The sequence below is a fragment of the Ylistrum balloti genome, unplaced genomic scaffold (genome assembly GCF_031769215.1).
Source record: "Ylistrum balloti isolate Yb309-2 unplaced genomic scaffold, AGI_CSIRO_Ybal_v1 Utg369916, whole genome shotgun sequence".
Classification (NCBI taxonomy): domain Eukaryota; kingdom Metazoa; phylum Mollusca; class Bivalvia; order Pectinida; family Pectinidae; genus Ylistrum; species Ylistrum balloti.
Window position 1 is genome coordinate 167,716 of NW_026782036.1, and position 10,269 is coordinate 177,984.

At 34.8% G+C, this 10,269-nt stretch overlaps 1 protein-coding gene across 1 annotated transcript; it reads left to right on the forward strand.

Annotated features, from left to right (window-relative positions):
- Positions 1-1,037: 1,037 nt before the first annotated feature.
- On the forward strand, positions 1,038-9,894 carry LOC132546788 (mesenchyme-specific cell surface glycoprotein-like). The gene is made up of 10 exons (XM_060210505.1): positions 1,038-1,212; positions 2,311-2,547; positions 4,010-4,196; positions 4,778-4,922; positions 5,218-5,332; positions 5,667-5,846; positions 6,662-6,730; positions 8,421-8,662; positions 9,287-9,495; positions 9,798-9,894. The coding sequence occupies exons 1-10, from the start codon at positions 1,038-1,040 to the stop codon at positions 9,892-9,894; spliced, it is 1,656 nt and encodes a 551-aa protein (XP_060066488.1).
- The last annotated feature ends 375 nt before the right edge of the window (positions 9,895-10,269 follow it).

The following is a 10,269-nucleotide window of genomic DNA, read 5'->3' on the forward strand; positions in this document are numbered from 1 at the left end:
GAGAAAGGAGAATTTGTAAGCTGAAGTCTACTGAAGATCCAGGTGATGATCTCGATGTCGTGCGATGTATTCGAAAAACCCAGAACTGCATCAGAAAATGAGGAAATGTATTTCTATCGTAACAACCTATCACAACAAAAGAACGAAATGTGAACTGCAAAAAGTCAAACTGATGGAATAGATTAATCTAGATGACTAATGCCAGATAGTCGGGAAATATTTACTCACACAGCCTACCACATCATTTATCAAATTATTCAGAAGTTTGGGAAACTTGTGTCTGATCCTCATTGTATATATTTTATATACTACCACAGGCATGGTATAACAATTAGGTGTGTTTTTTCTCTCATCAACATTAATAAATTATTTGTACTAATTAAACTAAAATTAGCAAGCAACTATGAGCTGTCTTTTGTGTAGAGGTTGGCAGGCAGGTCGTTCGTTCGATGGAAAGCTGTAGCCATATTGTGTGGGACATTGACGAACTCGTTTTCGTTGGACAGTTTCGGGATGGTCAGGTTATGAAATAAGATTTTGAGGATGTCAGGAATTTAAGGACTGTTAGATAAGTGACATACTTCTACTAGTCGGAGTTGACACGTGGGAAAATCCAGGTGACAGTCGCTATTGATAAGACGTAACGACGTGAGTGATTGTCTTTTAATTACGTTCTCTCTGTCTGAAGGTAAGGCAAGATCATATTTCCGTCTGTAATTGTTATTTCATTTCTTTTATCGCCGATTCTATTATCATTTTTTTTTCTGAAGTTAACTTCCCTTTAGAAATATAAAGTCAAATACAAATGTATGTCAAAAAGAGTGTTAACAACATGTTACGTGATAAAGTGAAGAATGAATCAACTTAGTTTGTATGGTTTGAAGTGTGAAAAACACGTTTGGTGTAATATATATAGCTTGAATTTTTAATAAGACGAAAATAAGAAGTTTTATAAGTATGTGAAAAATATAAAAATATCTAGGTCGGATATTTCTTCGTTTACATGAAATTTTGTTCCCAGAGATTGACCGGGCGATATGACCATGTGGACGCTTCTCCTGTTGGCATTGCCTACCGTCACGGCTGTTCTAAAGCTCAATAATGTCGGCTACCTGAACCTGATCGATTGTGAAACCGGCAGTAATGCAATGTTTTTAGGCACGGCAAACCAAGCAGCATTTGATCCGACTAACAGGTTTCTATATGTAACTGGTATGTATTTTAACTACAGCAAACACACTCCAAAGATTTATTTTGTCATAAAGCCTGAGGTGTGGCACATCGTGGTTCATTTAGTTTTAATTACTTGTTACAAATTATGTATTTGTTGTTTCTTTTTAGTATTAATAATGTTATGAAGCATTTATATTAACATAACTAAGTATTCAATTAACGTTTGATAAAAAATTGTTTAGTTCCGAGCTAATATGAAAGAATACTTTTTTTTGCAAACTGAATGAATGCTTGTACCGAATTCATAATAAGTTGCGAAAAGGTTATTTTTCATACAAGCATGAAACTAACAAACATTCCTCTAATATCTTTGATAGGTTTCAAAAACAAGAATAACACATACATGTATAAATTAAATGATTCCATGAAGGATCATTTTATAATAAAACACTAAGCATAACAGCTGGCGTATAACGTGACGTCATTGACAGCTAATTCGCGCCATTTTCAGTGATCCAAAGTTCATTTATTAGTGGACCAGTCACATTCCAAACGGAAATGTTTAAAAGTCAATGATATAGCATATTTTCCCCTTATACATCCGATATTTATTCGTTGTTTATTGTTTGTATACATGTACGTTGTAAGACATTTTGATATTTTATGATATGTAGTCTGTTTGTTGTTTATATCATTTGAATGGTTGTGATCCACACACCAGGTGAATGTTAACAGATACTAAATTCATACAAAAAAAAGGAGTTTCAACAGACCCACCACAAGATGGCATGTTGCCTTTGACTTCTACGATCATTATCAAGTGGGCGGAGCTGCATGTCTTTTTTTGAGAAATGAAAAGAAAAGTCGACGTATCAGAAAGCTGCATTTTGTGGAAAGGTCCTTAATATAACATTCAAAACCAACAGCAAAATATAGATGTTAATAACAGCGATCAATTAAAAAATGTTTTCAGGAAAACACAAAGAAAAACAAATTTACACATATTCATGCTTGAAAACGAATCTTCTAAACATCTTGTGATCTATCATTTCATATTGCAGTTGTTACCAGTTTTATATTATTCCAAGCCATTATATCTTCTGATACCATTTCTACTGGCGATTTCTTATCATTTAGGTTCCAAATGTGTGAATGTAGTGAATATTGCAAACCCGTCACAACCTAGTCTTGTAGCGACACATTTCTTTAACGACGGAAATGATGGACGTCTGGTTGATATCGCTCAATGTGGAAATAATGTGGCAGTGCTATTTGAGAGCGTCTTTGAGTTTACGGAGGGCCATGTTTACATGTGTGATGTCTATGACTTGTTCACTAATTCATTTAATTGTGACAAATTTAACAGAATTACAGGTACGTGTCAATCGATAGTTAACGTTTTGTCACACTGAATATTTCTATCATTTTCAGTCTCATTTTGTTAAATGTTTTTGAGGAAAAAACTAAAATAAAATTTTTAAAAAAAGACCAGTAAATACCAACATGTCAGCATAATAATCCAAAATCCAGTTCATAATATGATACTATTGTTTGCGTGTGAACTGCATTGAATCAAGAAATAATCAATCATATCATATGTATTTTAACAAAAACATTAGAAAAATCCTACATATCAACATAATCATGATCCGAACTCAAATTCAATTAAAAAAAATGTATAAATATGAACAATAGAAATATTTACACGGAGACTCCTGCGAAAATACAGGGAGGATGAGACCGGGTGTTCCATAAGAGTAAGCATCTTTGCTTCATCGACGACACCCGTCATGTAAGCCTTGGTCAATCCAAGTAAGTAATGTCAAGTTCCAAAAGAGAACAAGGTATACAATAAAAGAATCAACAGGCAAACTAACTAACATCAAACACGTACAGCTTCATATAGCATAAAGATCACCAATACGACCGCAAAACTTTCCCATAATTTTTTCCGACCTGCATCATTTGAACCCTTGTGTTACGAGTTTGTTCGTCCGTTAACGACATTATGTACGAAAATTATGATCATGAGAACAAGTCCTTGAATATCGAATCAACTGCGACATGTAATCACCATAGGCTGGCGATGCAGGGTTACAGCTATCCAGAAATGGAAATATTCACAATAGGAAAATTAAAATCACCACACGGATCATACAGCTTCATGGAAAGCTGTCTATGATGGTTTCGTTGTAAGAAAAGGTCTAGATAAGCGGTTGATGTAGATGAGTATGTCGTATCTTTGATTTCTAATTCTGGTCGGTAGATACGATGGACGTGGTCAATACATTTCTTGTTATCTAAAAACAAAACATCAACATGTCTGTAAGTGAAATTAAGGACTTTGCAAGATTTTTACGACCTGTTTTGATTAGGTCTTCAATAAATTCGACCTCACATGAAAACAAAATCGCAAGTCAGCCAACAGAGGGGCACTATAAGCTCCTATGGGTAGGATAATAGTCTGTTGGAAGATCTTATCACCAAACTCAATGAAGATGTTGTCAACCACGTAATCCATCCCCTTTATGATTTTTTACTTTATGTATTTCTTTTTTAATTTGGATGTATTTTTTTACCAAATACGCTTCAGTATAGTTCAAAACCATATATCTGTACCGCCTTTCTCCATTCATTGAGAAGAGAACTCTCATGATTAGAATACGAAGACTTAGAAATAGCTTTCGTATTCTCATTTAAAATGGAATGTTCATTTAGAGAAATCACACCATTCCAACGGATATTGGCATATATTCTAAGAGTCGTAGCTAAGAGAAAATTATTACAGAAAAGTGACAGCTGGGAAAATCATTATACCACGTCATATTTATTTTAGTTGGAGAGACCCCAAAGAGCATGACTTTCACCAATGACTGTTCAAAGTTACTGGTTGCTAACGAAGGCCGACCAGGAGTGTTGAATGGAATATTTACAGATCCCGACGGAACAGTCTCCATTATCACCGCTTCTTCTGGAAGTAGTCCATCTACTAGAGAACTTTCTCTCTCACACTTCAACGATGAGTAAGTTTTAGGAGGAAGTTGTCCTTTCGTAGAATATCAGAAACACCTTTCGTAGGTTACAAATTTCATGCGTTCTATTGGTATGAAAACATCTTTAGCCACAATTAACGCCACATGGAATCGGTAATCGTTCTATTTTCTGCTTCCTGCATGCTTTTGTCCTGTACTTTCTTGTATACGCTGAGAATGGTCAGAATTCTGTAAAACTAGCACTGTCTAATCTATGATTAAGTCTCTATATTCATGGGTTTTAAAACGAAAACATTTATTTTTTGCCATAAGAATATGAATGTCGAGCTATCGAAATGGCTGCATCCATATAGCAGATCAGTGTATGGCACAATCAAATTAGATTTTACTTCATTTTAATGCACGTTACTAACGCTAGTAAAAAGATTAAGAAAATAATAATTAATTTAGCTTGGTGTGTAAACAAAAAACTGCAAAAAGATAAACACATAAATAATATCACAGAGAAAACTTGAATGACACTCACGATAAAACATACCGTTTGTTACATGTTTGAATAACGAATATTAATTGTTCTATCTAACTCTTTTTGCTTTACATTAATTGTCTAGACAGATTAAGTACATAAATGCGGGAGTCAGATGGGTATATCAAGGGGATCATAACAATGGAATTGTCACGAAATTTTCCCAAGACCTCGAGCCGGAACAGGTTGCCATCAGTGACGACGGAAACTGGGCTTACGTCACCTTGCCGGTATTGTACCTGCTTATTGATGGTTTTGGTTGATAGAAGACTTTTTTATCACACAGCAATATTAATATAGTTTTAGTGAAAAATTAAAATGCTCGCGTTATAATTAATGTATACCTTTATCAAACGTTTTTCTTGCATGTTTAGTCAAACCTTACTTCAATTTCTTACATCTTTCCAAATTTGTTCTAATGATGATTTCCATCTGTCCCCAAAAAATGATGATTATTGATGCTTCACTCAAACGTCATTCATAAACTAAATATCCGCTTCATCATGACTCTTTCCTTAAATAAAGGAAAACAATGCAATGGCAGTTATAGACCTCATGAATGAAGAATGGCATGCACTCCATTCCATGGGAGTCAAGGATTGGGCATTGTCGAGTCTTGACGCTTCCGACGACGATGGAGGTGAGTCATCTTGTCAACTTGAATGACTCGTGATTGCTACAAATTTTATATTGGCTGTGTTTATTTGCAATGAATCACGATAATATTGTTATAAAGATGGATCAAATTCCTATTTATAGCAAAAATAAGGAACGACCATAAACCTTCTGTGACTTTAAATTTACACCGATGACGATTCATGGTTATGTCTTAGAAATAAAAACCAGATAAGTCATTATCTTGGGAAGTAAGATAAGTCTTACTGATGATGTAAGATGAAGCGCGACTACTCGGGTGAAATATGATCACAATCCCTCATAGGTATGATTGACTAAGGTACATTTCACTGTGCCAGGTGCCAGTATGATCAGTTATCCCGTGAAAAGTTTGAACCAGCCAACTGCTGCCGTTTTTGTCCAGGCTAACACGAATAAGTACGTGGTAACAGCTAACACCGGTGTCCCGAAGACATATACCGACCAAGTACAGGGAGTGAACTTCAAAGATAGTGTCAGAGCGAAATCTGCCCTTACGGGTAAGTAGACAAGACTTTCATAACTGTTTTAATTTCAGTGAACGTAATGTTCAGACCTTTGTAGCCACTGATGTCAGTGACAGAAATGTTTTTAACGGATGGATACGCTTATTTGACCAATATTTACAAGGCGGAATAAGGCAGAAGACGTTTACTCTTCTGGAACACTTTCATTCTTTTTCCGTGTCTACATGCATGGTAACAGTACCGGTAATAGCTGTCAACCAACTACAACACAAACAATGCATTGGGGGATTCCCCAGGTAGTGCTGCAAGTATTTGAAATTCATAAGACAATTATATATAGTTTTTAACAGATAACCCATAGACAATGCACTGAGCGGGCTATCTGCATCATTAAAATTTCAAAACAATTATTTTGGTTAGTGCGGGCAATCTAAAGGACCCGGCAATACACAAGAAATTACGGTATTCATAATTCTTTATGTAAATCTTGTCTTTTTCTGGTAACTTTAGCTCTTTAACGCTAGGTTAGGCTATACTTGCGTAAATATCTAATCAGTTCAGTCACATTTAAACCAGCAAGAAATCAGCAATGCACTAAATAGATAAGTCATCTTACACAAATGGTATTATTTTTGATTCAGAAAAAGGTAAAAAATCCATCGGACAATTACGGTCATTATATTCAGTTCAGGCAGGCTGTATGTTTTATATATAAACTTTAATGTTTCAAACTACTACAACGCGTGATTTTGTTAAAATAATGCACCCTTGTGTAATATAACATTTACAGCGGTGATATTTTAACTTATTATCAAATAACAAACACAAAATTTGTTTTAATTTTGTAGAGGGCGACATTGATCAAGGCGTGATGTCAGATAGTCTGAAGTATGACCTTATCTCTGACAATAGACTAGGTGAGTGATCAGACGCTGAACTCATATATTACAATGTGGGTCAAATTCATGGTTTAAAAGGAAAAAAACTATTTCTTTCAGGCTTATTTAGTATATACATATGTATAAAGTATTCGTAGAAAACCAGTCGGGAACTTTAAACTTGTGCCAGTAGTTTAATGCTTATCATTTCGAGGACATATGAGAGTATCCTCTAGACCTACAGAAACGAAACAAAAATTAATTATTTTACATGTAACCTGGACGAGCGCGACTTCCAATGGCTCAAACAACCAAGATACAATATTTACAAGTTTAATAAACCCAAACTGGACATCTTCATAATTGTCCACACAGGATAACATATACAGATGAAAGGTCTGTCTACCTCCAGACTGTATACAACAACAGTTCACATCGACGTCATATGATTACATGTACCATTGGAATGGTTAGACTCCAAAGTAATAGTTGGCAACACAGGACATGGTATCAAGCTATCTTAAATTGTTTTTTCAAACCTGTGATCATTTTACTTTTTAAAACAACAGTCTTAATCAGAAGTGTGAGTTCAAATTTGAATCTAGTCATTTCTAAATAAGAAATCTAACGTTTTAATTGTTATTGTCCTAAATCGACGGATAACTCTATGTTAGAGGAGGATAGCTCACTTTAACGGATTTCATGTGAAGAAATAAATTGCTTCTCAAATTAAAACCCCATTGCATTGAGTCCACAACATCTCCTGGCACTACGTGTTGTAATTGAGATTAATACGTTTACATGTACCTTTCCTATTTGATTTAAAAGAAATATGGGGCACAAAATACTGAATTTCTTTATATCCTCGTCAATAAAGAAGATAGAATCGTAACAGATGTTTATTTTATGCAGAGATATCCACCAACACCTTTATTTTGGTTTACTTTATGAAAAGAAACAATTTATCAACAGTAAACGACAATAAGAAAAATAATGTAGAATATTATGTAAATTTCAAAAGAAAACAAGATTCAAAGTATATAAAACCAAGATGCGACACATGTGAATATCTACAAGGAATTTACCATCAACGCGAATATGTCTTGCAAATCAAAAATCTTCATGTAATAATATGCCCAGAACGCAATGATTACTACAAAGAGAAACTGGTAACACTCTAAGAGCCCTTGTTCGAGAATACAAACAACACAATACTGTACCAGAAAACATCAATTATAGATCAAATAAACATTCAGATATTAGTTGGGGAGAAACCGTTTATAAACTATTTTCGAAAATACCATAGAAATGAAGGAGAAAGAGAGGCATTGTACGTTGACATTAAATCCAACGTTGAATAGACTTTTGTAAACGTATATATAACACCTTTATTTTGGTTTACTTGTAATTGTAATGGACCGAGTTCTTACACAACCTGTATGATTTTAACATACATGCATTCTGTCCTGTTCTGTCGTTTACTTTCTTGCTACACGGAAATGCCCTTTTCCGTAAAGTCAGAAAAATACTTTTCTGTTGATATTGATGAAGGCATGCTATATTGACTGAAGCAAGAAAATATGCCTGTTTTCAGGAGACTAGAAGATATCGACTGGCAGCACTTGCAGGCATTATTTTTTCGCTTGCATATATGACTACTGATATGCATATATATTAAGAACCCACACAATTTGAATAAAATGTAAACAATTTTTACATTTCTTTTCAGGTAAAGTTTATATGAGTGAAATCGATGGCAAAAGCATTATTAGCGGCCTCATCGAAACTATTTATTTGTTCGGGGGTCGCGATATCGGTTTCTGGAATACTGAAACCAACATAACTCAATACACAACAGGTAACGATTTGGAGGCAAAAGCCCTGGAATCATATCCCAGCGTGTTCAACGGCGACTGCTCGAACGACACATTAACCCCAGCGTCTGAGTCTGACAGTCGTTCCCCATGGATGGTATAATCAGTATTTAGAATAAATGTACACTTGGGGAAATGTTTTATTGATGAACAAAAAAATGTTAAAATAGACACACAAATTAATTTCAATACAAATTAGCTTCGGCATTTTCCTGGTAAATTCAAATTCAACATTTCATCAAGGAACATCTGGTCGTATTCTCATTTTAAATTTTGACGGGTCCCGATTAAAGCTATATTTTGTTCATAGTTTGCATAGTTGATTTTGAGTAAGAGTTAGGATTCTGATGACATGCCCATAATTTTATGTTGTCTGATGAAGCAAAATGATAAATAAACATAGTAGATAAACCGTTTTGCAAATGTCAAAACATGCTATATCTGACCTGAAAATTTAAAGAATATGTTTAATGGCAACAATGCATTGTTATATACCAAGAACAACATAAATATAAACTTTAATTTTTCATCTTTAGATAATCTTCAATTTGGACAGCGTCACATTTAATTTTTTAACATAAATTCTTGGCCTTTTTTAAAGTCGCGTATGTGTTTGATTGCTACGTGTTTTCAACGGCGCGGAATCAAACATCTTTGTTTCGGGTAAAAGCAATACAACCCCAATTGCAACATGTCACGTGAATGTCTTTGTTTTCTTCAGGGCCCAGAGCCGAACGTCCTTGCCGTTGGAGAATACAACAATTTACCTTTCGTAGCCACCGCCACAAGGAATGGTCTTATCTACTTACATAGCATACCCTTCAATTCTCCCACCTACCAGAGTGTTCACAGATTGGGTGATACCACTGCCAAGTGGGGTGACTCTCAAGGCACTGAAACGGCTGGAGATGGACTCATTTCAGACATGGGGTAAGTCCTTGTCTCATACATGTACCAAAAGCGTTTAATCGGGGCAAGCCATTTGCACAATTACAGAACGTGGAAACACATTGGACAATGAACGTAGAAAGCATTTAATAAAATAGAAAAAATATAGGTTCATTTTTAAAATTAGGTCAGTTTTCAGAACATAATGTACGCAAGGAAAGGGGTTTGACATAGAACAAATAAAACATGTAAACAATTAACTTATCATGTTCTTGCTACTTCTTGAAGACCATTAACACTACTAAATGTATTTGTTGACTGACTTCTTATTATTATCTTTTCAGTTTCATCCCGAGAAATTGGATTGGTAACAATCCATATTTGTTCGTGATAAGTAGAGGAACCGGATCAGTAAGCATTAAGGAGATATTAAATGAATGATTTTCTTATAAAATAAAAATTTATAAAAAGTTCTTCTGTGTTTTTTCCCTGGAACATTTATAACATAACATTGTCTGTGTAACATTGAACGATTGTGTTCCAAATTGTTACTCATTATCAACAATGCTTTTGTAACATTATTATAATCCTTTTTGTTGTTTGGTATAGCCTAACATTGCCTATGAACATTATTGGTTGCATTCCATTTTGTTACTCAGTATCACTAATAGTGTCTTTGATTGCGCACCCTCTGGTTACGTGGATTCGAACTCCGGACCTCTAGCTCACTAGTCTGATGCTCAACATTAGACAATGTTACATAGTAGGGGACAGGAATATTGAACGCTACACAGGGATAGGGACACAAACCGTTGC

Coding starts and splice junctions, on each gene's coding strand:
- LOC132546788 (XM_060210505.1), top strand. CDS start 1,038: ATGACCATGTGGACGCTTCTCCTGTTGGCATTGCCTACCGTCACGGCT. Junction 1,213..2,310: donor CAGGTTTCTATATGTAACTG/GTATGTATTTTA, acceptor CTTATCATTTAG/GTTCCAAATGTGTGAATGTA. Junction 6,731..8,420: donor TATCTCTGACAATAGACTAG/GTGAGTGATCAG, acceptor ATTTCTTTTCAG/GTAAAGTTTATATGAGTGAA.